Source organism: Anomaloglossus baeobatrachus, chromosome 8 (genome assembly GCF_048569485.1).
Source record: "Anomaloglossus baeobatrachus isolate aAnoBae1 chromosome 8, aAnoBae1.hap1, whole genome shotgun sequence".
NCBI classification, from domain to species: Eukaryota; Metazoa; Chordata; class Amphibia; order Anura; family Aromobatidae; genus Anomaloglossus; species Anomaloglossus baeobatrachus.
This window is the reverse complement of record NC_134360.1, coordinates 256,442,480-256,468,244: the sequence shown is the minus strand read 5'-3', so window position 1 is coordinate 256,468,244 and position 25,765 is coordinate 256,442,480. Positions and strand designations below refer to the sequence as shown.

General features: G+C 61.7%; 1 protein-coding gene across 1 annotated transcript in view; it reads right to left on the bottom strand.

Annotated features, from left to right (window-relative positions):
* QSOX1 (quiescin sulfhydryl oxidase 1) overlaps nt 1-3,032 on the bottom strand; it is an 81,914-nt gene extending 78,882 nt beyond the window's left edge. Inside the window, exon 1 of the mRNA XM_075320591.1 lies at nt 2,736-3,032. Within this exon, the coding sequence (XP_075176706.1) occupies nt 2,736-2,979 (244 nt within the window). The 5' untranslated portion in view covers nt 2,980-3,032. The remainder of the gene's footprint in view (nt 1-2,735) is intronic.
* Nucleotides 3,033-25,765: the final 22,733 nt, after the last annotated feature.

Here is a 25,765-nt window from a genome sequence, read left to right as displayed (position 1 = left end):
CTGCGTTTTTGTGACAAATGTTGACAAAAACGCAGGAAGAATGAACATGCTGCATTTTTTTTGTCACAAACTTTTGACAAATAAAACACTGACAAATAAACTGTAATGTGCGCATAGAAAATCTGACTTCTCATAGACTTTGCTGGGAAGTCAAATGTCAGAAAGTTCTGACAAATAAACTGCAGCCAAAAACGCACCAAAAACGCAGCAAAAAAAGCAGCGTGCGCATGTAGCCTAAGGCCACGTGCTCACGATGAGTATGCGGAGGGTGGTTGTGATCCAAAACCAGGAGTGGTGATAATCCAGCAGTGGGTGATAATCCAGCAGTGGGTGATAATCCAGCAGTGGGTGATAATCCAGGGGTGGGTGATAATCCAGGGGTGGGTGATAATCCAGGGGTGGGTGATAATCCAGCAGTGGCGCTCGTGCTTCTATTATGCATTTCCTCTGATTGTTCCACTCCTGGTTTTTGCTACAACTATTGAGAAAATAACCTCACCAGATATTCCAGGTGTGCACGTGGCCTGACACTGGTAGATGTCTGATGATGATGGTCACGTCCGTGCGCACGGTGTTACTCCTTCCTAAAATATTCAGAGCATTTTATATCATTGCGTCTGGTAATTTACATTCCAGGATGAGGAGCGATGGTTACAAGGGCTCATAGGGTGAACTCTACGGGTACAATCCCCGATCTACACCTGCACCACATAGAATATCAATCTGGAGATAATAATCATAACTTTTATATAGCACCAACATACTCTGCAGCGCTGTACATACAACAGAAACTCTGTCCCCATTGGGGCTCACAATCTACATTCCCTATCAGGATGCCTTTGGAGTGCGGGATTTAACCGGAGAAAACCCAGACAAACACGGGGAGAACATAGACTCCTGCAGATGTTTCCAAGGTGGGATTTGAACCCTGGACCCCAGCGCTGCAGTCATGTTAACCACTGAGCCACCATACAGTGCTAACCACTGAGCTGTCCCATCACATTATATATTATTCAGACTTTATAGTAACACATGTACGCGTATTATATCTGTCATGTGTGGCCACTATACATTACCCATCTACATACAGGCCATGTACATGTATATACACAGTATGTGTGTATGTGTATATATATATATATATATATATATATATACTGTGCATTATATATATCATGGGCACCGTACATTAGATATAGAGGCACTGTACATTATATATACACGGGCACTGTGCATTATATATGAGTGCACTGTACATTATATATATCATGGGCACTGTACATTATATAGATCTGCAGGTACTGTACATTATATATCTATCTATATTATCACTGTACATTATATGAGGGCACTGTACATTATATATATATCTATACTAGCTCTTACAGATTCCCCCTGTTCGGCCTCGCACAGGACACTGTACATTATATATGAGGGCACTGTACATTATATATATACACACACATGTATACAGGCACTTTACTCTATATATGAGGGCACTGCACATTATATATACTGTATATAAGGGCACTGCACATTATGTATATCTATACTAGCACTGCACATTATATATATACGGGCACTGCACATTACATATATCTATACGGGTACTGTACATTATATATACTGTATATACGGGCACTGTACATTTTATATATATATATATATATATATATATATATATATACACACACACACACACACACGTATAGGGGCACTGTACTCTATATATACGGGCACTGCACATTATATATATCTATACGGGCACTGTACTCTATATATGAGGGCACTGTGCTCTATATATAAGGGCACTGTACTCTATATATACTATATATACGGGCACTGCACATTATATATATCTATACGGGCACTGTACTCTATATATACGGGCACTGTACTCTATATATAAGGGCACTGTACTCTATATATACTATATATATGAGGGCACTGCACATTATATATATCTATACGGGCACTGCACATTATATATATCTATACGGGCACTGCACATTATGTATATCTATACGGGCACTGCACTCTATATATACGGGCACTGCACATTATATATACTCTATATATACGGGCACTGCCCATTCCCCCTTTTCGCCCCCGCACAGGGCGCTGTACATTATGTATATCTATACGGGCACTGCACATTATATATATCTATACGGGCACTGTACTCTATATATGAGGGCACTGCACATTATATATACTCTATATATGAGGGCACTGCACATTATATATACTCTATATATGAGGGCACTGCACATTATATATATATACTCTATATATGAGGGCACTGCACATTATATATACTCTATATATGAGGGCACTGCACATTATATATACTCTATATATGAGGGCACTGCACATTATATATACTCTATATATGAGGGCACTGCACATTATATATACTCTATATATGAGGGCACTGCACATTATATATACTCTATATATGAGGGCACTGCACATTATATATACTCTATATATGAGGGCACTGCACATTATATATACTCTATATATGAGGGCACTGCACATTATATATACTCTATATATGAGGGCACTGCACATTATATATACTCTATATATGAGGGCACTGCACATTATATATACTCTATATATACGGGCACTACACATTATATATATCTATACGGGCACTGCACATTATGTATATCTATACGGGCACTGCACTCTATATATACGGGCACTGCCCATTCCCACATTGGTCTCACCCTGCACACTGTGCGCCAGGATCATCCAGTCCGGCTTGAAATGCTGGCAGTGCCCGCACCAACTGGCGAAGAACTGTGCGACCCAGCAGCTGGAGGAGTTGAGCAGCAGCGCCCGGGCCCCCTGCTCCAGGGACACCAGCGGGTCATCCTCGTCATACAGGTGCGCGCGCCCCGGGAGCAGCAGCGCGGAGAGCAGCAGCAGCCGCCACAGCCCGGGGACCGTCAGCAGCGCGCCCGGCATCATCAGTGCTGAGAGCCGGAGAGCGGAGCAGCGACATCACCCCGGGGGAAGGAGGAGCGGCGGCCACTGCGGGGGCGGAGCCTGAAACTAACCCCGCCCAGAAGGCGGGAACCCCTGCCACTGTGAGGCACAGCGAGGGGCGGGGCCTGCAACAAACACCGCCTACAAGGCGGGAAACCCCTGCCACTGAGAGGACGGCGCTCAGTGTGAGGAGAGGAGAGCTCCTCCGTGTACGGGGCCGTGCTCAGTGTGAGGAGAGGAGAGCTCCTCCGTGTACGGGGCCGTGCTCAGTGTGAGGAGAGGAGAGCTCCTCCGTGTACGGGGCCGTGCTCAGTGTGAGGAGAGGAGAGCTCCTCCGTGTACGGGGCCGCGCTCAGTGTGAGGAGAGAGCTCCTCCGTGTACGGGGCCGCGCTCAGTGTGAGGAGAGGGGAGAGCTCCTCCGTGTACAGGGGCCGCGCTCAGTGTGAGGAGAGGGGAGAGCTCCTCCGTGTACGGGGCCGTGCTCAGTGTGAGGGGAGAGCTCCTCCGTGTACGGGGCCGCGCTCAGTGTGAGGGGAGAGCTCCTCCGTGTACGGGGCCACGCTCAGTGTGAGGAGAGAGCTCCTCCGTGTACGGGGCCGCGCTCAGTGTGAGGGGAGAGCTCCTCCGTGTACGGGGCCGCGCTCAGTGTGAGAGGAGAGCTCCTCCGTGTACGGGGCCGCGCTCAGTGTGAGGGGAGAGCTCCTCCGTGTACGGGGCCACGCTCAGTGTGAGGGGAGAGCTCCTCCGTGTACGGGGGCCGCGCTCAGTGTGAGGAGAGGAGAGCTCCTCCGTGTACGGGGCCGCGCTCAGTGTGAGGAGAGGGCTCCTCCGTGTACGGGGCCGTGCTCAGTGTGAGGGGAGAGCTCCTCCGTGTACGGGGCCGTGCTCAGTGTGAGGAGAGAGCTCCTCCGTGTACAGGGGCCGCGCGCGCTCAGTGTGAGGGGAGAGCTCCTCCATGTACGGGGCCGCGCTCAGTGTGAGGGGAGAGCTCCTCCGTGTACGGGGCCGCGCTCAGTGTGAGGAGAGGAGAGCTCCTCCGTGTACGGGGCCGCGCTCAGTGTGAGGGGAGAGCTCCTCCGTGTACGGGGCCGTGCTCAGTGTGAGGGGAGAGCTCCTCCGTGTACGGGGCCGCGCTCAGTGTGAGGGGAGAGCTCCTCCGTGTACAGGGGCCGCGCTCAGTGTGAGGGGAGAGCTCCTCCGTGTACAGGGGCCGTGCTCAGTGTGAGGAGAGAGCTCCTCCGTGTACGGGGCCGCGCTCAGTGTGAGGGGAGAGCTCCTCCATGTACGGGGCCGCGCTCAGTGTGAGGAGAGGAGAGGAGAGCTCCTCCGTGTACGGGGCCGCGCTCAGTGTGAGGGGAGAGCTCCTCCGTGTACGGGGGCCGCGCTCAGTGTGAGGAGAGAGCTCCTCCGTGTACGGGGCCGCGCTCAGTGTGAGGAGAGAGCTCCTCCGTGTACGGGGCCGCGCTCAGTGTGAGGGGAGAGCTCCTCCATGTACGGGGCCGCGCTCAGTGTGAGGGGAGAGCTCCTCCGTGTACGGGGCCGCGCTCAGTGTGAGGGGAGAGCTCCTCCATGTACGGGGCCGCGCTCAGTGTGAGGGGAGAGCTCCTCCGTGTACAGGGGCCGTGCTCAGTGTGAGGGGAGAGCTCCTCCGTGTACGGGGCCGCGCTCAGTGTGAGGGGAGAGCTCCTCCATGTACGGGGCCGCGCTCAGTGTGAGGGGAGAGCTCCTCCGTGTACAGGGGCCGTGCTCAGTGTGAGGGGAGAGCTCCTCCGTGTACGGGGCCGTGCTCAGTGTGAGGGGAGAGCTCCTCCATGTACGGGGCCGCGCTCAGTGTGAGGGGAGAGCTCCTCCGTGTACGGGGCCGCGCTCAGTGTGAGGAGAGAGCTCCTCCGTGTACGGGGCCGCGCTCAGTGTGAGGGGAGAGCTCCTCCGTGTACGGGGCCACGCTCAGTGTGAGGGGAGAGCTCCTCCGTGTACGGGGCCGCGCTCAGTGTGAGGAGAGAGCTCCTCCGTGTACGGGGCCGCGCTCAGTGTGAGGAGAGGAGAGCTCCTCCGTGTACAGGGGCCGCGCTCAGTGTGAGGAGAGGAGAGCTCCTCCGTGTACAGGGCCGCGCTCAGTGTGAGGGGAGAGCTCCTCCGTGTACGGGGCCGCGCTCAGTGTGAGGGGAGAGCTCCTCCGTGTACGGGGCCAGGCTCAGTGTGAGGGGAGAGCTCCTCCGTGTACGGGGCCGTGCTCAGTGTGAGGAGAGGAGAGCTCCTCCGTGTACGGGGCCGCGCTCAGTGTGAGGGGAGAGCTCCTCCGTGTACGGGGCCACGCTCAGTGTGAGGGGAGAGCTCCTCCGTGTACGGGGCCGCGCTCAGTGTGAGGGGAGAGCTCCTCCGTGTACGGGGCCACGCTCAGTGTGAGGGGAGAGCTCCTCCGTGTACGGGGCCGCGCTCAGTGTGAGGAGAGAGCTCCTCCGTGTACGGGGCCGCGCTCAGTGTGAGGAGAGGAGAGCTCCTCCGTGTACAGGGGCCGCGCTCAGTGTGAGGAGAGGAGAGCTCCTCCGTGTACAGGGCCGCGCTCAGTGTGAGGGGAGAGCTCCTCCGTGTACAGGGCCGTGCTCAGTGTGAGGAGAGGAGAGCTCCTCCGTGTACGGGGCCGCGCTCAGTGTGAGGAGAGGAGAGCTCCTCCGTGTACAGGGGCCGCGCTCAGTGTGAGGAGAGGAGAGCTCCTCCGTGTACAGGGCCGCGCTCAGTGTGAGGGGAGAGCTCCTCCGTGTACAGGGCCGTGCTCAGTGTGAGGGGAGAGCTCCTCCGTGTACGGGGCCACGCTCAGTGTGAGGGGAGAGCTCCTCCGTGTACAGGGGCCGCGCTCAGTGTGAGGAGAGGAGAGCTCCTCCGTGTACAGGGGCCGTGCTCAGTGTGAGGGGAGAGCTCCTCCGTGTACGGGGCCGCGCTCAGTGTGAGGAGGGGAGAGCTCCTCCGTGTACGGGGCCGCGCTCAGTGTGAGGAGAGAGCTCCTCCGTGTACAGGGGCCGCGCTCAGTATGAGGGGAGAGCTCCTCCGTGTACAGGGGCCGCGCTCAGTGTGAGGGGAGAGCTCCTCCGTGTACGGGGCCGTGCTCAGTGTGAGGGGAGAGCTCCTCCGTGTACAGGGGCCGCGCTCAGTGTGAGGGGAGAGCTCCTCCGTGTACAGGGGCCGCGCTCAGTGTGAGGGGAGAGCTCCTCCGTGTACGGGGCCGCGCTCAGTGTGAGGGGAGAGCTCCTCCGTGTACAGGGGCCGCGCTCAGTGTGAGGGGAGAGCTCCTCCGTGTACAGGGGCCGTGCTCAGTGTGAGGGGAGAGCTCCTCCGTGTACAGGGGCCGCGCTCAGTGTGAGGGGAGAGCTCCTCCGTGTACAGGGGCCGCGCTCAGTGTGAGGGCAGAGCTCCTCCGTGTACGGGGCCACGCTCAGTGTGAGGGGAGAGCTCCTCCGTGTACGGGGCCGCGCTCAGTGTGAGGGGAGAGCTCCTCCGTGTACGGGGCCGCGCTCAGTGTGAGGGGAGAGCTCCTCCGTGTACGGGGCCACGCTCAGTGTGAGGGGAGAGCTCCTCCGTGTACGGGGCCGTGGTCAGTGTGAGGAGAGGAGAGCTCCTCCGTGTACGGGGCCGTGCTCAGTGTGAGGAGAGGAGAGCTCCTCCGTGTACGGGGCCGCGCTCAGTGTGAGAGGAGAGCTCCTCCGTGTACGGGGCCGTGCTCAGTGTGAGGAGAGAGCTCCTCCGTGTACGGGGCCGTGCTCAGTGTGAGGAGAGCTCCTCCGTGTACAGGGGCCGCGCTCAGTGTGAGGAGAGGAGAGCTCCTCCGTGTACGGGGCCGTGCTCAGTGTGAGGAGGGGAGAGCTCCTCCGTGTACGGGGCCGCTCAGTGTGAGGAGAGGAGAGCTCCTCCGTGTACGGGGCCACGCTCAGTGTGAGGGGAGAGCTCCTCCGTGTACGGGGCCGCGCTCAGTGTGAGGGGAGAGCTCCTCCGTGTACGGGGCCGCGCTCAGTGTGAGGGGAGAGCTCCTCCGTGTACAGGGGCCGCGCTCAGTGTGAGGGGAGAGCTCCTCCGTGTACGGGGCCGCGCTCAGTGTGAGGAGAGGAGAGCTCCTCCGTGTACGGGGCCGTGCTCAGTGTGAGGAGAGGAGAGCTCCTCCGTGTACGGGGCCGCGCTCAGTGTGAGGGGAGAGCTCCTCCATGTACGGGGCCGCGCTCAGTGTGAGGGGAGAGCTCCTCCGTGTACAGGGGCCGCGCTCAGTGTGAGGAGAGGAGAGCTCCTCCGTGTACGGGGCCGCGCTCAGTGTGAGGGGAGAGCCCCTCCGTGTACAGGGGCCGCGCTCAGTGTGAGGGGAGAGCTCCTCCGTGTACGGGGCCGCGCTCAGTGTGAGGGGAGAGCTCCTCCGTGTACGGGGCCGCGCTCAGTGTGAGGTGAGAGCTCCTCCGTGTACGGGGCCGTGCTCAGTGTGAGGAGGGGAGAGCTCCTCCGTGTACGGGGCCGTGCTCAGTGTGAGGAGAGGAGAGCTCCTCCGTGTACGGGGCCGTGCTCAGTGTGAGGAGAGGAGAGCTCCTCCGTGTACGGGGCCGTGCTCAGTGTGAGGAGGGGAGAGCTCCTCCGTGTACGGGGCCGCGCTCAGTGTGAGGAGAGGAGAGCTCCTCCGTGTACGGGGCCGCGCTCAGTGTGAGGAGAGGGGAGAGCTCCTCCGTGTACGGGGCCGTGCTCAGTGTGAGGAGAGAGCTCCTCCGTGTACGGGGCCGTGCTCAGTGTGAGGAGGGGAGAGCTCCTCCGTGTACAGGGCCGCGCTCAGTGTGAGGAGAGCTCCTCAGTGTACAGGGGCCGTGCTCAGTGTGAGGGGAGAGCTCCTCCATGTACAGGGGCCGTGCTCAGTATGAGGAGAGAGCTCCTCCGTGTACAGGGGCCGCGCTCAGTGTGAGGGGAGAGCTCCTCCATGTACAGGGGCCGTGCTCAGTGTGAGGAGAGAGCTCCTCCGTGTACAGGGGCCGCGCTCAGTGTGAGGAGAGAGCTCCTCAGTGTACGGGGCCGCGCTCAGTGTGAGGAGAGAGCTCCTCAGTGTACGGGGCCAGGCTCAGTGTGAGGGGAGAGCTCCTCCATGTACAGGGGCCGCGCTCAGTGTGAGGGGAGAGCTCCTCCGTGTACAGGGGCCGTGCTCAGTGTGAGGGGAGAGCTCCTCCGTGTACAGGGGCCGTGCTCAGTGTGAGGGCAGAGCTCCTCCGTGTACGGGGCCACGCTCAGTGTGAGGGGAGAGCTCCTCCGTGTACGGGGCCGCGCTCAGTGTGAGGGGAGAGCTTCTCCGTGTACGGGGCCGCGCTCAGTGTGAGGGGAGAGCTTCTCCGTGTACAGGGGCCGCGCTCAGTGTGAGGAGGGGAGAGCTCCTCCGTGTACGGGGCCGCGCTCAGTGTGAGGGGAGAGCTCCTCCGTGTACGGGGCCAGGCTCAGTGTGAGGGGAGAGCTCCTCCGTGTACGGGGCCGCGCTCAGTGTGAGGAGAGGAGAGCTCCTCCGTGTACAGGGGCCGCGCTCAGTGTGAGGAGGGGAGAGCTCCTCCGTGTACGGGACCGTGCTCAGTGTGAGGGGAGAGCTCCTCCATGTACGGGGCCGCGCTCAGTGTGAGGGGAGAGCTCCTCCATGTACAGGGGCCGTGCTCAGTGTGAGGGGAGAGCTCCTCCGTGTACGGGGCCGTGCTCAGTGTGAGGAGAGGAGAGCTCCTCCGTGTACAGGGGCCGTGCTCAGTGTGAGGGGAGAGCTCCTCCGTGTACGGGGGCCGCGCTCAGTGTGAGGGGAGAGCTCCTCCATGTACAGGGGCCGTGCTCAGTGTGAGGAGAGAGCTCCTCCGTGTACAGGGGCCGCGCTCAGTGTGAGGGGAGAGCTCCTCAGTGTACGGGGCCGCGCTCAGTGTGAGGGGAGAGCTCCTCCGTGTACGGGGCCGTGCTCAGTGTGAGGAGAGAGCTCCTCAGTGTACGGGGCCAGGCTCAGTGTGAGGGGAGAGCTCCTCCATGTACAGGGGCCGCGCTCAGTGTGAGGGGAGAGCTCCTCCGTGTACAGGGGCCGTGCTCAGTGTGAGGGGAGAGCTCCTCCGTGTACAGGGGCCGTGCTCAGTGTGAGGGCAGAGCTCCTCCGTGTACGGGGCCACGCTCAGTGTGAGGGGAGAGCTCCTCCGTGTACGGGGCCGCGCTCAGTGTGAGGGGAGAGCTCCTCCGTGTACGGGGCCGTGCTCAGTGTGAGGAGAGGAGAGCTCCTCCGTGTACGGGGCCGTGCTCAGTGTGAGGAGAGAGCTCCTCCGTGTACGGGGCCGCGCTCAGTGTGAGGAGAGGGGAGAGCTCCTCCGTGTACGGGGCCGCGCTCAGTGTGAGGGGAGAGCTCCTCCGTGTACGGGGCCGCGCTCAGTGTGAGAGGAGAGCTCCTCCGTGTACGGGGCCGCGCTCAGTGTGAGGGGAGAGCTCCTCCGTGTACGGGGCCACGCTCAGTGTGAGGGGAGAGCTCCTCCGTGTACGGGGCCGCGCTCAGTGTGAGGAGAGAGCTCCTCCGTGTACGGGGCCGTGCTCAGTGTGAGGAGAGGAGAGCTCCTCCGTGTACGGGGCCGTGCTCAGTGTGAGGAGAGCTCCTCCGTGTACGGGGCCGCGCTCAGTGTGAGGGGAGAGCTCCTCCGTGTACGGGGCCACGCTCAGTGTGAGGGGAGAGCTCCTCCGTGTACGGGGCCGTGCTCAGTGTGAGGAGAGGAGAGCTCCTCCGTGTACGGGGCCGTGCTCAGTGTGAGGAGAGCTCCTCCGTGTACAGGGGCCGCGCTCAGTGTGAGGAGAGGAGAGCTCCTCCGTGTACGGGGCCGTGCTCAGTGTGAGGAGGGGAGAGCTCCTCCGTGTACGGGGCCGCTCAGTGTGAGGAGAGGAGAGCTCCTCCGTGTACGGGGCCGCGCTCAGTGTGAGGGGAGAGCTCCTCCGTGTACGGGGCCGCGCTCAGTGTGAGGGGAGAGCTCCTCCGTGTACGGGGCCGCGCTCAGTGTGAGGGGAGAGCTCCTCCGTGTACAGGGGCCGCGCTCAGTGTGAGGGGAGAGCTCCTCCGTGTACGGGGCCGCGCTCAGTGTGAGGAGAGGAGAGCTCCTCCGTGTACGGGGCCGTGCTCAGTGTGAGGAGAGGAGAGCTCCTCCGTGTACGGGGCCGCGCTCAGTGTGAGGGGAGAGCTCCTCCATGTACGGGGCCGCGCTCAGTGTGAGGGGAGAGCTCCTCCGTGTACAGGGGCCGCGCTCAGTGTGAGGAGAGGAGAGCTCCTCCGTGTACGGGGCCGCGCTCAGTGTGAGGGGAGAGCCCCTCCGTGTACAGGGGCCGCGCTCAGTGTGAGGGGAGAGCTCCTCCGTGTACGGGGCCGCGCTCAGTGTGAGGGGAGAGCTCCTCCGTGTACGGGGCCGCGCTCAGTGTGAGGGGAGAGCTCCTCCGTGTACGGGGCCGTGCTCAGTGTGAGGAGGGGAGAGCTCCTCCGTGTACGGGGCCGTGCTCAGTGTGAGGAGAGAGCTCCTCCGTGTACGGGGCCGTGCTCAGTGTGAGGAGGGGAGAGCTCCTCCGTGTACAGGGGCCGCGCTCAGTGTGAGGAGGGGAGAGCTCCTCCGTGTACGGGGCCGCGCTCAGTGTGAGGAGAGAGCTCCTCCGTGTACAGGGGCCGCGCTCAGTATGAGGGGAGAGCTCCTCCGTGTACAGGGGCCGCGCTCAGTGTGAGGGGAGAGCTCCTCCGTGTACGGGGCCGTGCTCAGTGTGAGGGGAGAGCTCCTCCGTGTACAGGGGCCGCGCTCAGTGTGAGGGGAGAGCTCCTCCGTGTACAGGGGCCGCGCTCAGTGTGAGGAGAGAGCTCCTCCATGTACGGGGCCGCGCTCAGTGTGAGGGGAGAGCTCCTCCGTGTACAGGGGCCGCGCTCAGTGTGAGGGGAGAGCTCCTCCGTGTACAGGGGCCGCGCTCAGTGTGAGGGGAGAGCTCCTCCGTGTACGGGGCCGCGCTCAGTGTGAGGGGAGAGCTTTTCCGTGTACAGGGGCCGCGCTCAGTGTGAGGGGAGAGCTCCTCCGTGTACAGGGGCCGTGCTCAGTGTGAGGGGAGAGCTCCTCCGTGTACAGGGGCCGCGCTCAGTGTGAGGGGAGAGCTCCTCCGTGTACAGGGGCCGCGCTCAGTGTGAGGGGAGAGCTCCTCCGTGTACAGGGGCCGCGCTCAGTGTGAGGAGAGAGCTCCTCCGTGTACGGGGCCGCGCTCAGTGTGAGGGGAGAGCTCCTCCGTGTACAGGGGCCGCGCTCAGTGTGAGGGGAGGAGAGCTCCTCCGTGTACGGGGCCGCGCTCAGTGTGAGGAGAGAGCTACTCCGTGTACGGGGCCGCGCTCAGTGTGAGGGGAGAGCTCCTCCGTGTACAGGGGCCGCGCTCAGTGTGAGGGGAGAGCTCCTCCGTGTACGGGGCCGCGCTCAGTGTGAGGGGAGAGCTCCTCCATGTACAGGGGCCGTGCTCAGTGTGAGGGGAGAGCTCCTCCATGTACAGGGGCCGTGCTCAGTGTGAGGGGAGAGCTCCTCCATGTACAGGGGCCGCGCTCAGTGTGAGGGGAGAGCTCCTCCATGTACAGGGGCCGTGCTCAGTGTGAGGGGAGAGCTCCTCCATGTACAGGGGCCGTGCTCAGTGTGAGGGGAGAGCTCCTCCGTGTACAGGGCCGCGCTCAGTGTGAGGAGAGAGCTCCTCCGTGTACGGGGCCACGCTCAGTGTGAGGGGAGAGCTCCTCCGTGTACGGGGCCGCGCTCAGTGTGAGGGGAGAGCTCCTCCGTGTACGGGGCCGTGCTCAGTGTGAGGGGAGAGCTCCTCCGTGTACAGGGGCCGCGCTCAGTGTGAGGAGAGAGCTCCTCAGTGTACGGGGCCGCGCTCAGTGTGAGGGGAGAGCTCCTCCGTGTACAGGGCCGCGCTCAGTGTGAGGGGAGAGCTCCTCCATGTACAGGGGCCGTGCTCAGTGTGAGGGGAGAGCTCCTCCGTGTACAGGGCCGCGCTCAGTGTGAGGAGAGCTCCTCAGTGTACAGGGGCCGTGCTCAGTGTGAGGGGAGAGCTCCTCCATGTACAGGGGCCGTGCTCAGTATGAGGAGAGAGCTCCTCCGTGTACAGGGGCCGCGCTCAGTGTGAGGGGAGAGCTCCTCCATGTACAGGGGCCGTGCTCAGTGTGAGGAGAGAGCTCCTCCGTGTACAGGGGCCGCGCTCAGTGTGAGGGGAGAGCTCCTCAGTGTACGGGGCCGGAGGAGAGAGCTCCTCAGTGTACGGGGCCAGGCTCAGTGTGAGGGGAGAGCTCCTCCATGTACAGGGGCCGCGCTCAGTGTGAGGGGAGAGCTTCTCCGTGTACGGGGCCGCGCTCAGTGTGAGGGGAGAGCTTCTCCGTGTACAGGGGCCGCGCTCAGTGTGAGGAGGGGAGAGCTCCTCCGTGTACGGGGCCGCGCTCAGTGTGAGGGGAGAGCTCCTCCGTGTACGGGGCCAGGCTCAGTGTGAGGGGAGAGCTCCTCCGTGTACGGGGCCGCGCTCAGTGTGAGGAGAGGAGAGCTCCTCCGTGTACAGGGGCCGCGCTCAGTGTGAGGAGGGGAGAGCTCCTCCGTGTACGGGACCGCGCTCAGTGTGAGGAGGGGAGAGCTCCTCCGTGTACGGGACCGTGCTCAGTGTGAGGGGGAGAGCTCCTCCATGTACGGGGCCGCGCTCAGTGTGAGGGGAGAGCTCCTCCATGTACAGGGGCCGTGCTCAGTGTGAGGGGAGAGCTCCTCCGTGTACGGGGCCGTGCTCAGTGTGAGGAGAGGAGAGCTCCTCCGTGTACAGGGGCCGTGCTCAGTGTGAGGGGAGAGCTCCTCCGTGTACGGGGGCCGCGCTCAGTGTGAGGGGAGAGCTCCTCCATGTACAGGGGCCGTGCTCAGTGTGAGGAGAGAGCTCCTCCGTGTACAGGGGCCGCGCTCAGTGTGAGGGGAGAGCTCCTCAGTGTACGGGGCCGCGCTCAGTGTGAGGGGAGAGCTCCTCCGTGTACGGGGCCGTGCTCAGTGTGAGGAGAGAGCTCCTCAGTGTACGGGGCCAGGCTCAGTGTGAGGGGAGAGCTCCTCCATGTACAGGGGCCGCGCTCAGTGTGAGGGGAGAGCTCCTCCGTGTACAGGGGCCGTGCTCAGTGTGAGGGGAGAGCTCCTCCGTGTACAGGGGCCGTGCTCAGTGTGAGGGCAGAGCTCCTCCGTGTACGGGGCCACGCTCAGTGTGAGGGGAGAGCTCCTCCGTGTACGGGGCCGCGCTCAGTGTGAGGGGAGAGCTCCTCCGTGTACGGGGCCGTGCTCAGTGTGAGGAGAGGAGAGCTCCTCCGTGTACGGGGCCGTGCTCAGTGTGAGGAGAGAGCTCCTCCGTGTACGGGGCCGCGCTCAGTGTGAGGAGAGGGGAGAGCTCCTCCGTGTACGGGGCCGCGCTCAGTGTGAGGGGAGAGCTCCTCCGTGTACGGGGCCGCGCTCAGTGTGAGAGGAGAGCTCCTCCGTGTACGGGGCCGCGCTCAGTGTGAGGAGAGAGCTCCTCAGTGTACGGGGCCAGGCTCAGTGTGAGGGGAGAGCTCCTCCATGTACAGGGGCCGCGCTCAGTGTGAGGGGAGAGCTCCTCCGTGTACAGGGGCCGTGCTCAGTGTGAGGGGAGAGCTCCTCCGTGTACAGGGGCCGTGCTCAGTGTGAGGGCAGAGCTCCTCCGTGTACGGGGCCACGCTCAGTGTGAGGGGAGAGCTCCTCCGTGTACGGGGCCGCGCTCAGTGTGAGGGGGAGAGCTCCTCCGTGTACGGGGCCCGCGCTCAGTGTGAGGGGAGAGCTCCTCCGTGTACGGGGCCGTGCTCAGTGTGAGGAGAGGAGAGCTCCTCCGTGTACGGGGGCCGTGCTCAGTGTGAGGAGAGAGCTCCTCCGTGTACGGGGCCGCGCTCAGTGTGAGGGGAGAGCTCCTCCGTGTACAGGGGCCGCGCTCAGTGTGAGGGGAGAGCTCCTCCGTGTACAGGGGCCGCGCTCAGTGTGAGGGGAGAGCTCCTCCGTGTACGGGGCCGTGCTCAGTGTGAGGAGAGAGCTCCTCCGTGTACGGGGCCGCGCTCAGTGTGAGGGGAGAGCTCCTCCGTGTACAGGGGCCGCGCTCAGTGTGAGGGGAGAGCTCCTCCGTGTACAGGGGCCGCGCTCAGTGTGAGGGGAGAGCTCCTCCGTGTACGGGGCCGCGCTCAGTGTGAGGGGAGAGCTCCTCCGTGTACAGGGGCCGCGCTCAGTGTGAGGGGAGAGCTCCTCCGTGTACAGGGGCCGTGCTCAGTGTGAGGGGAGAGCTCCTCCGTGTACAGGGGCCGCGCTCAGTGTGAGGGGAGAGCTCCTCCGTGTACAGGGCCGCGCTCAGTGTGAGGGGAGAGCTCCTCCGTGTACAGGGGCCGCGCTCAGTGTGAGGAGAGAGCTCCTCCGTGTACGGGGCCGCGCTCAGTGTGAGGGGAGAGCTCCTCCGTGTACAGGGGCCGCGCTCAGTGTGAGGGGAGGAGAGCTCCTCCGTGTACGGGGCCGCGCTCAGTGTGAGGAGAGAGCTACTCCGTGTACGGGGCCGCGCTCAGTGTGAGGGGAGAGCTCCTCCGTGTACAGGGGCCGCGCTCAGTGTGAGGGGGAGAGCTCCTCCGTGTACGGGGCCGCGCTCAGTGTGAGGGGAGAGCTCCTCCGTGTACAGGGGCCGTGCTCAGTGTGAGGGGAGAGCTCCTCCATGTACAGGGGCCGTGCTCAGTGTGAGGGGAGAGCTCCTCCATGTACAGGGGCCGCGCTCAGTGTGAGGGGAGAGCTCCTCCCATGTACAGGGGCCGTGCTCAGTGTGAGGGGAGAGCTCCTCCATGTACAGGGGCCGTGCTCAGTGTGAGGGGGAGAGCTCCTCCGTGTACAGGGCCGCGGTCAGTGTGAGGAGAGAGCTCCTCCGTGTACGGGGCACGCGCTCAGTGTGAGGGGAGAGCTCCTCCGTGTACGGGGCCGCGCTCAGTGTGAGGGGAGAGCTCCTCCGTGTACGGGGCCGTGCTCAGTGTGAGGGGAGAGCTCCTCCGTGTACAGGGGCCGCGCTCAGTGTGAGGAGAGAGCTCCTTAGTGTACGGGGCCGCGCTCAGTGTGAGGGGAGAGCTCCTCCGTGTACAGGGCCGCGCTCAGTGTGAGGGGAGAGCTCCTCCATGTACAGGGGCCGTGCTCAGTGTGAGGGGAGAGCTCCTCCGTGTACAGGGCCCGCGCTCAGTGTGAGGAGAGCTCCTCAGTGTACAGGGGCCGTGCTCAGTGTGAGGGGAGAGCTCCTCCATGTACAGGGGCCGTGCTCAGTATGAGGAGAGAGCTCCTCCGTGTACAGGGGCCGCGCTCAGTGTGAGGGGAGAGCTCCTCCATGTACAGGGGGCCGCGCTCAGTGTGAGGAGAGAGCTCCTCCGTGTACAGGGGCCGCGCTCAGTGTGAGGGAGAGCTCCTCAGTGTACGGGGCCGCGCTCAGTGTGAGGGGAGAGCTCCTCCGTGTACGGGGCCGTGCTCAGTGTGAGGAGAGAGCTCCTCAGTGTACGGGGCCGTGCTCAGTGTGAGGGGAGAGCTCCTCCGTGTACGGGGCCCGCGCTCAGTGTGAGGGGAGAGCTCCTCCGTGTACGGGGCCGCGCTCAGTGTGAGGGAGAGCTCCTCCGTGTACGGGGCCGCGCTCAGTGTGAGGGGAGAGCTCCTCCGTGTACGGGGCCGCGCTCAGTGTGAGGAGAGAGCTCCTCCGTGTACGGGGCCGCGCTCAGTGTGAGGAGAGGAGAGCTCCTCCGTGTACGGTGCCGCGCTCAGTGTGAGGTGAGAGCTCCTCCGTGTACGGGGCCGTGCTCAGTGTGAGGAGAGAGCTCCTCCGTGTACGGGGCCGCGCTCAGTGTGAGGGGAGAGCTCCTCCGTGTACAGGGGCCGCGCTCAGTGTGAGGGGAGAGCTCCTCCGTGTACGGGGCCGCGCTCAGTGTGAGGGGAGAGCTCCTCCGTGTACGGGGCCGTGCTCAGTGTGAGGAGAGAGCTCCTCAGTGTACGGGGCCAGGCTCAGTGTGAGGGGAGAGCTCCTCCATGTACAGGGGCCGCGCTCAGTGTGAGGGGAGAGCTCCTCCGTGTACAGGGGCCGTGCTCAGTGTGAGGGGAGAGCTCCTCCGTGTACAGGGGCCGTGCTCAGTGTGAGGGCAGAGCTCCTCCGTGTACGGGGCCACGCTCAGTGTGAGGGGAGAGCTCCTCCGTGTACGGGGCCGCGCTCAGTGTGAGGGGAGAGCTTCTCCGTGTACGGGGCCGCGCTCAGTGTGAGGGGAGAGCTTCTCCGTGTACAGGGGCCGCGCTCAGTGTGAGGAGGGGAGAGCTCCTCCGTGTACGGGGCCGCGCTCAGTGTGAGGGGAGAGCTCCTCCGTGTACGGGGCCAGGCTCAGTGTGAGGGGAGAGCTCCTCCGTGTACGGGGCCGCGCTCAGTGTGAGGAGAGGAGAGCTCCTCCGTGTACAGGGGCCCGCGCTCAGTGTGAGGAGAGGGGAGAGCTCCTCCATGTACGGGGCCGCGCTCAGTGTGAGGGGAGAGCTCCTCCATGTACGGGGCCGCGCTCAGTGTGAGGAGAGAGCTCCTCCATGTACAGGGGCCGTGCTCAGTGTGAGGGGAGAGCTCCTCCGTGTAACGGGGCCGTGCTCAGTGTGAGGAGAGGAGAGCTCCTCCGTGTACAGGGGCCGTGCTCAGTGTGAGGGGAGAGCTCCTCCGTGTACGGGGGCCGCGCTCAGTGTGAGGAGAGAGCTCCTCCGTGTACGGGGCCGTGCTCAGTGTGAGGGGAGAGCTCCTCCGTGTACGGGGCCGCGCTCAGTGTGAGGGGAGAGCTCCTCCGTGTACGGGGCCCGCGCTCAGTGTGAGGGGAGAGCTCCTCCGTGTACGGGGCCGCGCTCAGTGTGAGGAGAGAGCTCCTCCGTGTACGGGGCCGCGCTCAGTGTGAGGAGAGGAGAGCTCCTCCGTGTACGGGGCCGCGCTCAGTGTGAGGGGAGAGCTCCTCCGTGTACGGGGCCGTGCTCAGTGTGAGGAGAGAGCTCCTCCGTGTACGGGGCCGCGCTCAGTGTGAGGGGAGAGCTCCTCCGTGTACAGGGGCCGCGCTCAGTGTGAGGGGAGAGCTCCTCCGTGTACAGGGGCCGCGCTCAGTGTGAGGGGAGAGCTCCTCCGTGTACGGGGGCCGCGCTCAGTGTGAGGGGAGAGCTCCTCCGTGTACAGGGGCCGCGCTCAGTGTGAGGGGAGAGCTCCTCCGTGTACAGGGGCCGTGCTCAGTGTGAGGGGAGAGCTCCTCCGTGTACAGGGGCCGCGCTCAGTGTGAGGGGAGAGCTCCTCCGTGTACAGGGGCCGCGCTCAGTGTGAGGAGAGAGCTCCTCCGTGTACGGGGCCGCGCTCAGTGTGAGGGGAGAGCTCCTCCGTGTACAGGGGCCGCGCTCAGTGTGAGGGGAGGAGAGCTCCTCCGTGTACGGGGCCGCGCTCAGTGTGAGGAGAGAGCTACTCCGTGTACGGGGCCCGCGCTCAGTGTGAGGGGAGAGCTCCTCCGTGTACAGGGGCCGCGCTCAGTGTGAGGGGAGAGCTCCTCCGTGTACGGGGCCGCGCTCAGTGTGAGGGGAGAGCTCCTCCATGTACAGGGGCCGTGCTCAGTGTGAGGGGAGAGCTCCTCCGTGTACAGGGGCCGCGCTCAGTGTGAGGGGAGAGCTCCTCCGTGTACGGGGCCGCGCTCAGTGTGAGGGGAGAGCTCCTCCATGTACAGGGGCCCTGCTCAGTGTGAGGGGAGAGCTCCTCCATGTACAGGGGCCGTGCTCAGTGTGAGGGGAGAGCTCCTCCATGTACAGGGGCCGCGCTCAGTGTGAGGGGAGAGCTCCTCCATGTACAGGGGCCGTGCTCAGTGTGAGGGGAGAGCTCCTCCATGTACAGGGGCCGTGCTCAGTGTGAGGGGAGAGCTCCTCCGTGTACAGGGCCGCGCTCAGTGTGAGGAGAGAGCTCCTCCGTGTACGGGGCCACGCTCAGTGTGAGGGGAGAGCTCCTCCGTGTACGGGGCCGCGCTCAGTGTGAGGGGAGAGCTCCTCCGTGTACGGGGCCGTGCTCAGTGTGAGGGGAGAGCTCCTCCGTGTACAGGGGCCGCGCTCAGTGTGAGGAGAGAGCTCCTCAGTGTACGGGGCCGCGCTCAGTGTGAGGGGAGAGCTCCTCCGTGTACAGGGCCGCGCTCAGTGTGAGGGGAGAGCTCCTCCATGTACAGGGGCCGTGCTCAGTGTGAGGGGAGAGCTCCTCCGTGTACAGGGCCGCGCTCAGTGTGAGGAGAGCTCCTCAGTGTACAGGGGCCGTGCTCAGTGTGAGGGGAGAGCTCCTCCGTGTACAGGGGCCGCGCTCAGTGTGAGGGGAGAGCTCCTCCATGTACAGGGGCCGTGCTCAGTGTGAGGAGAGAGCTCCTCCGTGTACAGGGGCCGCGCTCAGTGTGAGGGGAGAGCTCCTCCATGTACAGGGGCCGTGCTCAGTGTGAGGAGAGAGCTCCTCCGTGTACAGGGGCCGCGCTCAGTGTGAGGGGAGAGCTCCTCAGTGTACGGGGCCGCGCTCAGTGTGAGGGGAGAGCTCCTCCGTGTACGGGGCCGTGCTCAGTGTGAGGAGAGAGCTCCTCAGTGTACGGGGCCAGGCTCAGTCTGAATGTGAACACAGCTCCGCCCCTTTCGGCCATGTTTTTTCCATCTCCTATATAAGAAAGTCCTTAGTTACCCCTCTCCACCCACAGCAGTTTTTAATTGCAATGAGATGACACACAGTTAGGGTCACAGAGCTAGGGACCCCAATATAGAGATGTACCTTGACGAGGTTTTGGGGCTCAGTTACATTGATCAATGCAATTGCTAAATATCTCCTTTTTCCTAATATTCATGGCAGGTATGCAATTCATTATTCACATGTTCAAATTAGCAAGTAGCATTTTTCATTGTATATTCCAATATTTTTCCATATGCTTGAGGCATTATACCATTATCTATGTTTGATGTGCAGCCTTATTCTTGTATAGTATGTATTTTTTGGCTTGCACTCATGATATATATATATTAGTGCTCACTTCAGTTATCCTATTCAGTTATATGTAGTTTTTTTTTTTTCTGAATGTGAACACAGCTCCGCCCCTTTCGGCCATGTTTTTTCCATCTCCTATATAAGAAAGTCCTTAGTTACCCCTCTCCACCCACAGCAGTTTTTAATTGCAATGAGATGACACACAGTTAGGGTCACAGAGCTAGGGACCCCAATATAGAGATGTACCTTGACGAGGTTTTGGGGCTCAGTTACATTGATCAATGCAATTGCTAAATATCTCCTTTTTCCTAATATTCATGGCAGGTATGCAATTCATTATTCACATGTTCAAATTAGCAAGTAGCATTTTTCATTGTATATTCCAATATTTTTCCATATGCTTGAGGCATTATACCATTATCTATGTTTGATGTGCAGCCTTATTCTTGTATAGTATGTATTTTTTGGCTTGCACTCATGATATATATATATTAGTGCTCACTTCAGTTATCCTATTCAGTTATATGTAGTTTTTTTTTTTTCTGAATGTGAACACAGCTCCGCCCCTTTCGGCCATGTTTTTTCCATCTCCTATATAAGAAAGTCCTTAGTTACCCCTCTCCACCCACAGCAGTTTTTAATTGCAATGAGATGACACACAGTTAGGGTCACAGAGCTAGGGACCCCAATATAGAGATGTACCTTGACGAGGTTTTGGGGCTCAGTTACATTGATCAATGCAATTGCTAAATATCTCCTTTTTCCTAATATTCATGGCAGGTATGCAATTCATTATTCACATGTTCAAATTAGCAAGTAGCATTTTTCATTGTATATTCCAATATTTTTCCATATGCTTGAGGCATTATACCATTATCTATGTTTGATGTGCAGCCTTATTCTTGTACAGTGTGAGGGGAGAGCTCCTCCATGTACAGGGGCCGCGCTCAGTGTGAGGGGAGAGCTCCTCCGTGTACAGGGGCCGTGCTCAGTGTGAGGGCAGAGCTCCTCCGTGTACGGGGCCACGCTCAGTGTGAGGGGAGAGCTCCTCCGTGTACGGGGCCGCGCTCAGTGTGAGGGGAGAGCTTCTCCGTGTACGGGGCCGCGCTCAGTGTGAGGGGAGAGCTTCTCCGTGTACAGGGGCCGCGCTCAGTGTGAGGAGGGGAGAGCTCCTCCGTGTACGGGGCCGCGCTCAGTGTGAGGGGAGAGCTCCTCCGTGTACGGGGCCAGGCTCAGTGTGAGGGGAGAGCTCCTCCGTGTACGGGGCCGCGCTCAGTGTGAGGAGAGGAGAGCTCCTCCGTGTACAGGGGCCGCGCTCAGTGTGAGGAGGGGAGAGCTCCTCCGTGTACGGGACCGTGCTCAGTGTGAGGGGAGAGCTCCTCCATGTACGGGGCCGCGCTCAGTGTGAGGGGAGAGCTCCTCCATGTACAGGGGCCGTGCTCAGTGTGAGGGGAGAGCTCCTCCGTGTACGGGGCCGTGCTCAGTGTGAGGAGAGGAGAGCTCCTCCGTGTACAGGGGCCGTGCTCAGTGTGAGGGGAGAGCTCCTCCGTGTACGGGGCCGCACTCAGTGTGAGGGGAGAGCTCCTCCGTGTACGGGGCCGCGCTCAGTGTGAGGAGAGGAGAGCTCCTCCGTGTACGGGGCCGCGCTCAGTGTGAGGAGAGGAGAGGAGAGCTCCTCCGTGTACAGGGGCCGTGCTCAGTGTGAGGGGAGAGCTCCTCCGTGTACGGGGCCGTGCTCAGTGTGAGGAGAGGAGAGCTCCTCCGTGTACGGGGCCGCGCTCAGTGTGAGGAGAGAGCTCCTCCGTGTACGGGGCCGCGCTCAGTGTGAGAGGAGAGCTCCTCCGTGTACGGGGGCCGCGCTCAGTGTGAGGGGAGAGCTCCTCCGTGTACGGGGCCGCGCTCAGTGTGAGGGGAGAGCTCCTCAGTGTACGGGGCCGTGCTCAGTGTGAGAGGAGAGCTCCTCCGTGTACAGGGGCCACGCTCAGTGTGAGGGCAGAGCTCCTCCGTGTACAGGGGCCGCGCTCAGTGTGAGGGCAGAGCTCCTCCGTGTACGGGGCCGCGCTCAGTGTGAGGGGAGAGCTCCTCCGTGTACAGGGGCTGCGCTCAGTGTGAGGGGAGAGCTCCTCCGTGTACAGGGGCCGTGCTCAGTGTGAGGGCAGAGCTCCTCCGTGTACAGGGGCCGCGCTCAGTGTGAGGGCAGAGCTCCTCCGTGTACGGGGCCGCGCTCAGTGTGAGGGGAGAGCTCCTCCGTGTACGGGGCCGTGCTCAGTGTGAGGGGAGAGCTCCTCCGTGTACGGGGCCACGCTCAGTGTGAGGGCAGAGTTCCTCCGTGTACGGGGCCACGCTCAGTGTGAGGGGAGAGCTCCTCCGTGTACGGGGCCGCGCTCAGTGTGAGGGGAGAGCTCCTCCGTGTACGGGGCCGCGCTCAGTGTGAGGGGAGAGCTCCTCCGTGTACGGGGCCATGCTCAGTGTGAGGGGAGAGCTCCTCAGTGTACGGGGCCGTGCTCAGTGTGAGAGGAGAGCTCCTCCGTGTACAGGGGCCACGCTCAGTGTGAGGGCAGAGCTCCTCCGTGTACAGGGGCCGCGCTCAGTGTGAGGGCAGAGCTCCTCCGTGTACGGGGCCGCGCTCAGTGTGAGGGGAGAGCTCCTCCGTGTACAGGGGCTGCGCTCAGTGTGAGGGGAGAGCTCCTCCGTGTACAGGGGCCGCGCTCAGTGTGAGGGCAGAGCTCCTCCGTGTACAGGGGCCGCGCTCAGTGTGAGGGCAGAGCTCCTCCGTGTACGGGGCCGCGCTCAGTGTGAGGGGAGAGCTCCTCCGTGTACGGGGCCGTGCTCAGTGTGAGGGGAGAGCTCCTCCGTGTACGGGGCCACGCTCAGTGTGAGGGCAGAGTTCCTCCGTGTACGGGGCCACGCTCAGTGTGAGGGGAGAGCTCCTCCGTGTACAGGGGCCGCGCTCAGTGTGAGGAGAGGGGAGAGCTCCTCCGTGTACGGGGCCGCGCTCAGTGTGAGGGGAGAGCTCCTCCGTGTACAGGGGCCGCGATCAGTGTGAGGAGAGAGCTCCTCCGTGTACGGGGCCGTGCTCAGTGTGAGGAGAGGAGAGCTCCTCCGTGTATGGGGCCACGCTCAGTGTGAGGAGAGGAGAGCTCCTCCGTGTACGGGGCCGCGCTCAGTGTGAGGAGAGAGCTCCTCCGTGTACGGGGCCGCGCTCAGTGTGAGGGGAGAGCTCCTCCGTGTACGGGGCCGCGCTTAGTGTGAGGGGAGAGCTCCTCCGTGTACGGGGCCGCGCTCAGTGTGAGGGCAGAGCTCCTCCGTGTACGGGGCCGCGCTCAGTGTGAGGGCAGAGCTCCTCCGTGTACGGGGCCGCGCTCAGTGTGAGGGCAGAGCTCCTCCGTGTACGGGGCCGTGCTCAGTGTGAGGGGAGAGCTCCTCCGTGTACGGGGCCGCGCTTAGTGTGAGGGGAGAGCTCCTCCGTGTACGGGGCCGCGCTCAGTGTGAGGGGAGAGCTCCTCCGTGTACAGGGGCTGCGCTCAGTGTGAGGGGAGAGCTCCTCCGTGTACAGGGGCCGCGCTCAGTGTGAGGGCAGAGCTCCTCCGTGTACAGGGGCCGCGCTCAGTGTGAGGGCAGAGCTCCTCCGTGTACGGGGCCGCGCTCAGTGTGAGGGGAGAGCTCCTCCGTGTACGGGGCCGTGCTCAGTGTGAGGGGAGAGCTCCTCCGTGTACGGGGCCACGCTCAGTGTGAGGGCAGAGTTCCTCCGTGTACGGGGCCACGCTCAGTGTGAGGGGAGAGCTCCTCCGTGTACAGGGGCCGCGCTCAGTGTGAGGAGAGGGGAGAGCTCCTCCGTGTACGGGGCCGCGCTCAGTGTGAGGGGAGAGCTCCTCCGTGTACAGGGGCCGCGCTCAGTGTGAGGAGAGAGCTCCTCAGTGTACGGGGCCGTGCTCAGTGTGAGGAGAGGAGAGCTCCTCCGTGTATGGGGCCACGCTCAGTGTGAGGAGAGGAGAGCTCCTCCGTGTACGGGGCCGCGCTCAGTGTGAGGAGAGAGCTCCTCCGTGTACGGGGCCGCGCTCAGTGTGAGGGGAGAGCTCCTCCGTGTACGGGGCCGCGCTTAGTGTGAGGGGAGAGCTCCTCCGTGTACGGGGCCGCGCTCAGTGTGAGGGCAGAGCTCCTCCGTGTACGGGGCCGCGCTCAGTGTGAGGGCAGAGCTCCTCCGTGTACGGGGCCGCGCTCAGTGTGAGGGCAGAGCTCCTCCGTGTACGGGGCCGTGCTCAGTGTGAGGGGAGAGCTCCTCCGTGTACGGGGCCGCGCTTAGTGTGAGGGGAGAGCTCCTCCGTGTACGGGGCCGCGCACAGTGTGAGGGGAGGGCTCCTCCGTGTACGGGGCCGTGCTCAGTGTGAGGGGAGGGCTCCTCCGTGTACGGGGCCGCACTCAGTGTGAGGGGAGAGACCACTGAGCGCGGTAAGACTTTTTCCTTTTCTCTTTTTTATTCCTCTTAGGAGAGCTGAACTTATCATTGTCCGATGGTTTATATAATATTGCAGTATATAGTGAGAATATCAGTCTCATAGGAAGCTCAGCCCTCAGCAGGCCGACAGTTGCCATATGAACCCATCAATATTCTGCTCTCTCATCTTTTAGGGCACATCTATGCAGGTGTGTGCATGCAGCGGTATTTCACTCCACTTAAACTCCACACTCTAAAATTGACAGCAGCATCTAAATGGTTAACAGCAGCATTCAGAGTTCAGCTAGAGACAGATGCCGTATGTGTAACAAAGCTAACACCAACCAGGTGTGAACGGCCTCAACTCCTGGACCTGCTTCATACACTGCTACCTTTTCTGCGGTGTCACTGACGCTGGGTTTTCTTTGTCGCTCCATTGGGAGACCCAGACAATTGGGTGTATAGCTACTGCCTCCGGAGGTCACACAAAGTATTACACTTAAAAGTGTAAACCCCTCCCCTCTGCTATACACCCTCCCGTGCATCACGGGCTCCTCAGTTTTTATGCTTTGTGCGAAGGAGGGCATAGCTCCACATCTTAGTCAGCAGCAGCTGCTGACTATGTCGGATGGAAGAAAAGAGGGCCCATATTAGGACCCCCAGCATGCTCCCTTCTCACCCCACTCTGGTCGGCAGTGTTGTTAAGGTTGAGGTACCCATTGCGGGTACAGAGGCTGGAGCCCACATGCTGTTTTCCTTCCCCATCCCTTTAGGGCTCTGGGTGAAGTGGGATCCTAATCGGTCTCCAGGCACAGGGGACCGTGCTCCCTCCGCAGCCCCTGGGGAATCTGCTGGACAGGAGCCGGGTATCGTCAGGGACAAGGCCCTGCTACTGTGAGCGGGGGACCACCGCGCCGGCCGCGCTGTGAGGTACTCTGTGTCCCCGTGGGGACCGCGCATGGAGCGCTTGTGCCATACACACTGCAGCACTGCTGGGTGTGTTAGTGCGCCGGGGACTACCGCGCCGGCCGCGCTTATTTGCGGGCCGCGCTTATAAATTTAGTCCCCGGCTTTTGCGGCCTAGTATCGCATATTCCCGCCCACAGGCCTGCCAGTCAGGGGAAGGGCGGGACGCTGCACAGGACGTCAGCGCTGAGGGCTGGAGCATACCCTGTATCCTCCTCCCCCCTCACTCAGCACAGTGGGGCACTGGATTCCCGCACTTTCTAGGGCACGCCCACGGCCCCCTCCTCCCCACAGAACGCCGGCAGCCATTACTGTCAGCACTTATGACGCTGGAGAGGAGAGACACCAGGGAGGCCCAGGCAGGGATTCTGGTGATCACACATATCTATATATATACGCTTGTATGCTGTACATGTATGGTCGCACTATTGAATTTTGGCTACTCCAGGAGAAGCCTTACAGTCCTCCCGGGCACTGTTCAATCATTACCGCCCCCGGACCTGCCAGTCAGGGGGAAGGGCGGGACAGTCGGGCTGACGCCGACAGTGAGGGCCGGAGCACACTTCGCTGTCCTCCGCCCCCCTCACTATTCACGCTACGGCACTGATCCCCGCAAGGTACTCAGTGTCCCCTTGGGGACGGTGCAGAGAGCACCTTCGCCTCAGACTTGGCGACTACCGCGCCGACCGCGCCTGCTTGCCGGCCGCGGTCTGTAACTTTAGCTCCCGGCTTTTGCGGCCTAGCGCCTTAAACTCCCGCCCCTGGCCCTGCCAGTCAGGGGGAAGGGCGGGACGGTGGGTCGGAGGCTAGCAGTGACGGATGGAGCACACTTGGCTGTCCTCCGCCTCCCTCACGTTTCACTCAGGGCACCAGATTCCCGCACTTTTGGGGTTACGCCCACGGCTCTCCCATCCACTGTACGCCGACAGCCATGTTTTCATGCTTCAGGGTCGGTACACCAGGGGGCTTCTTCTCGATGCTGGGCCCCCTAGAGTGATGAACTGTATATGTGATGCACTGTATATATGGATATATAATGTTTGTATGCAGTTTCACAGTTCGGCGGTACATATGTATCCTCAGTGATCACTGTGAACATTGCTCGGGCCATGTGGCTCTCGCTCAGCCGGTGTCGGGGGTAACGGGGAGCTTCGCCGGCGTTCCCTGTCCGGGCGGCAGGGACAGAGTTACAGCTTGCTGAGAAACTCTCTGGGTCATTTTCACTATCCATGTCTCAGGCTATGGACAAATGGTCGGCTAAGAGACTAGGAGTTTGCAGTCCAGCCCGGCCCCTTACACAGGCCCCGGGCACTGCGGGATCGCCCCAGGCCTCTATCGGT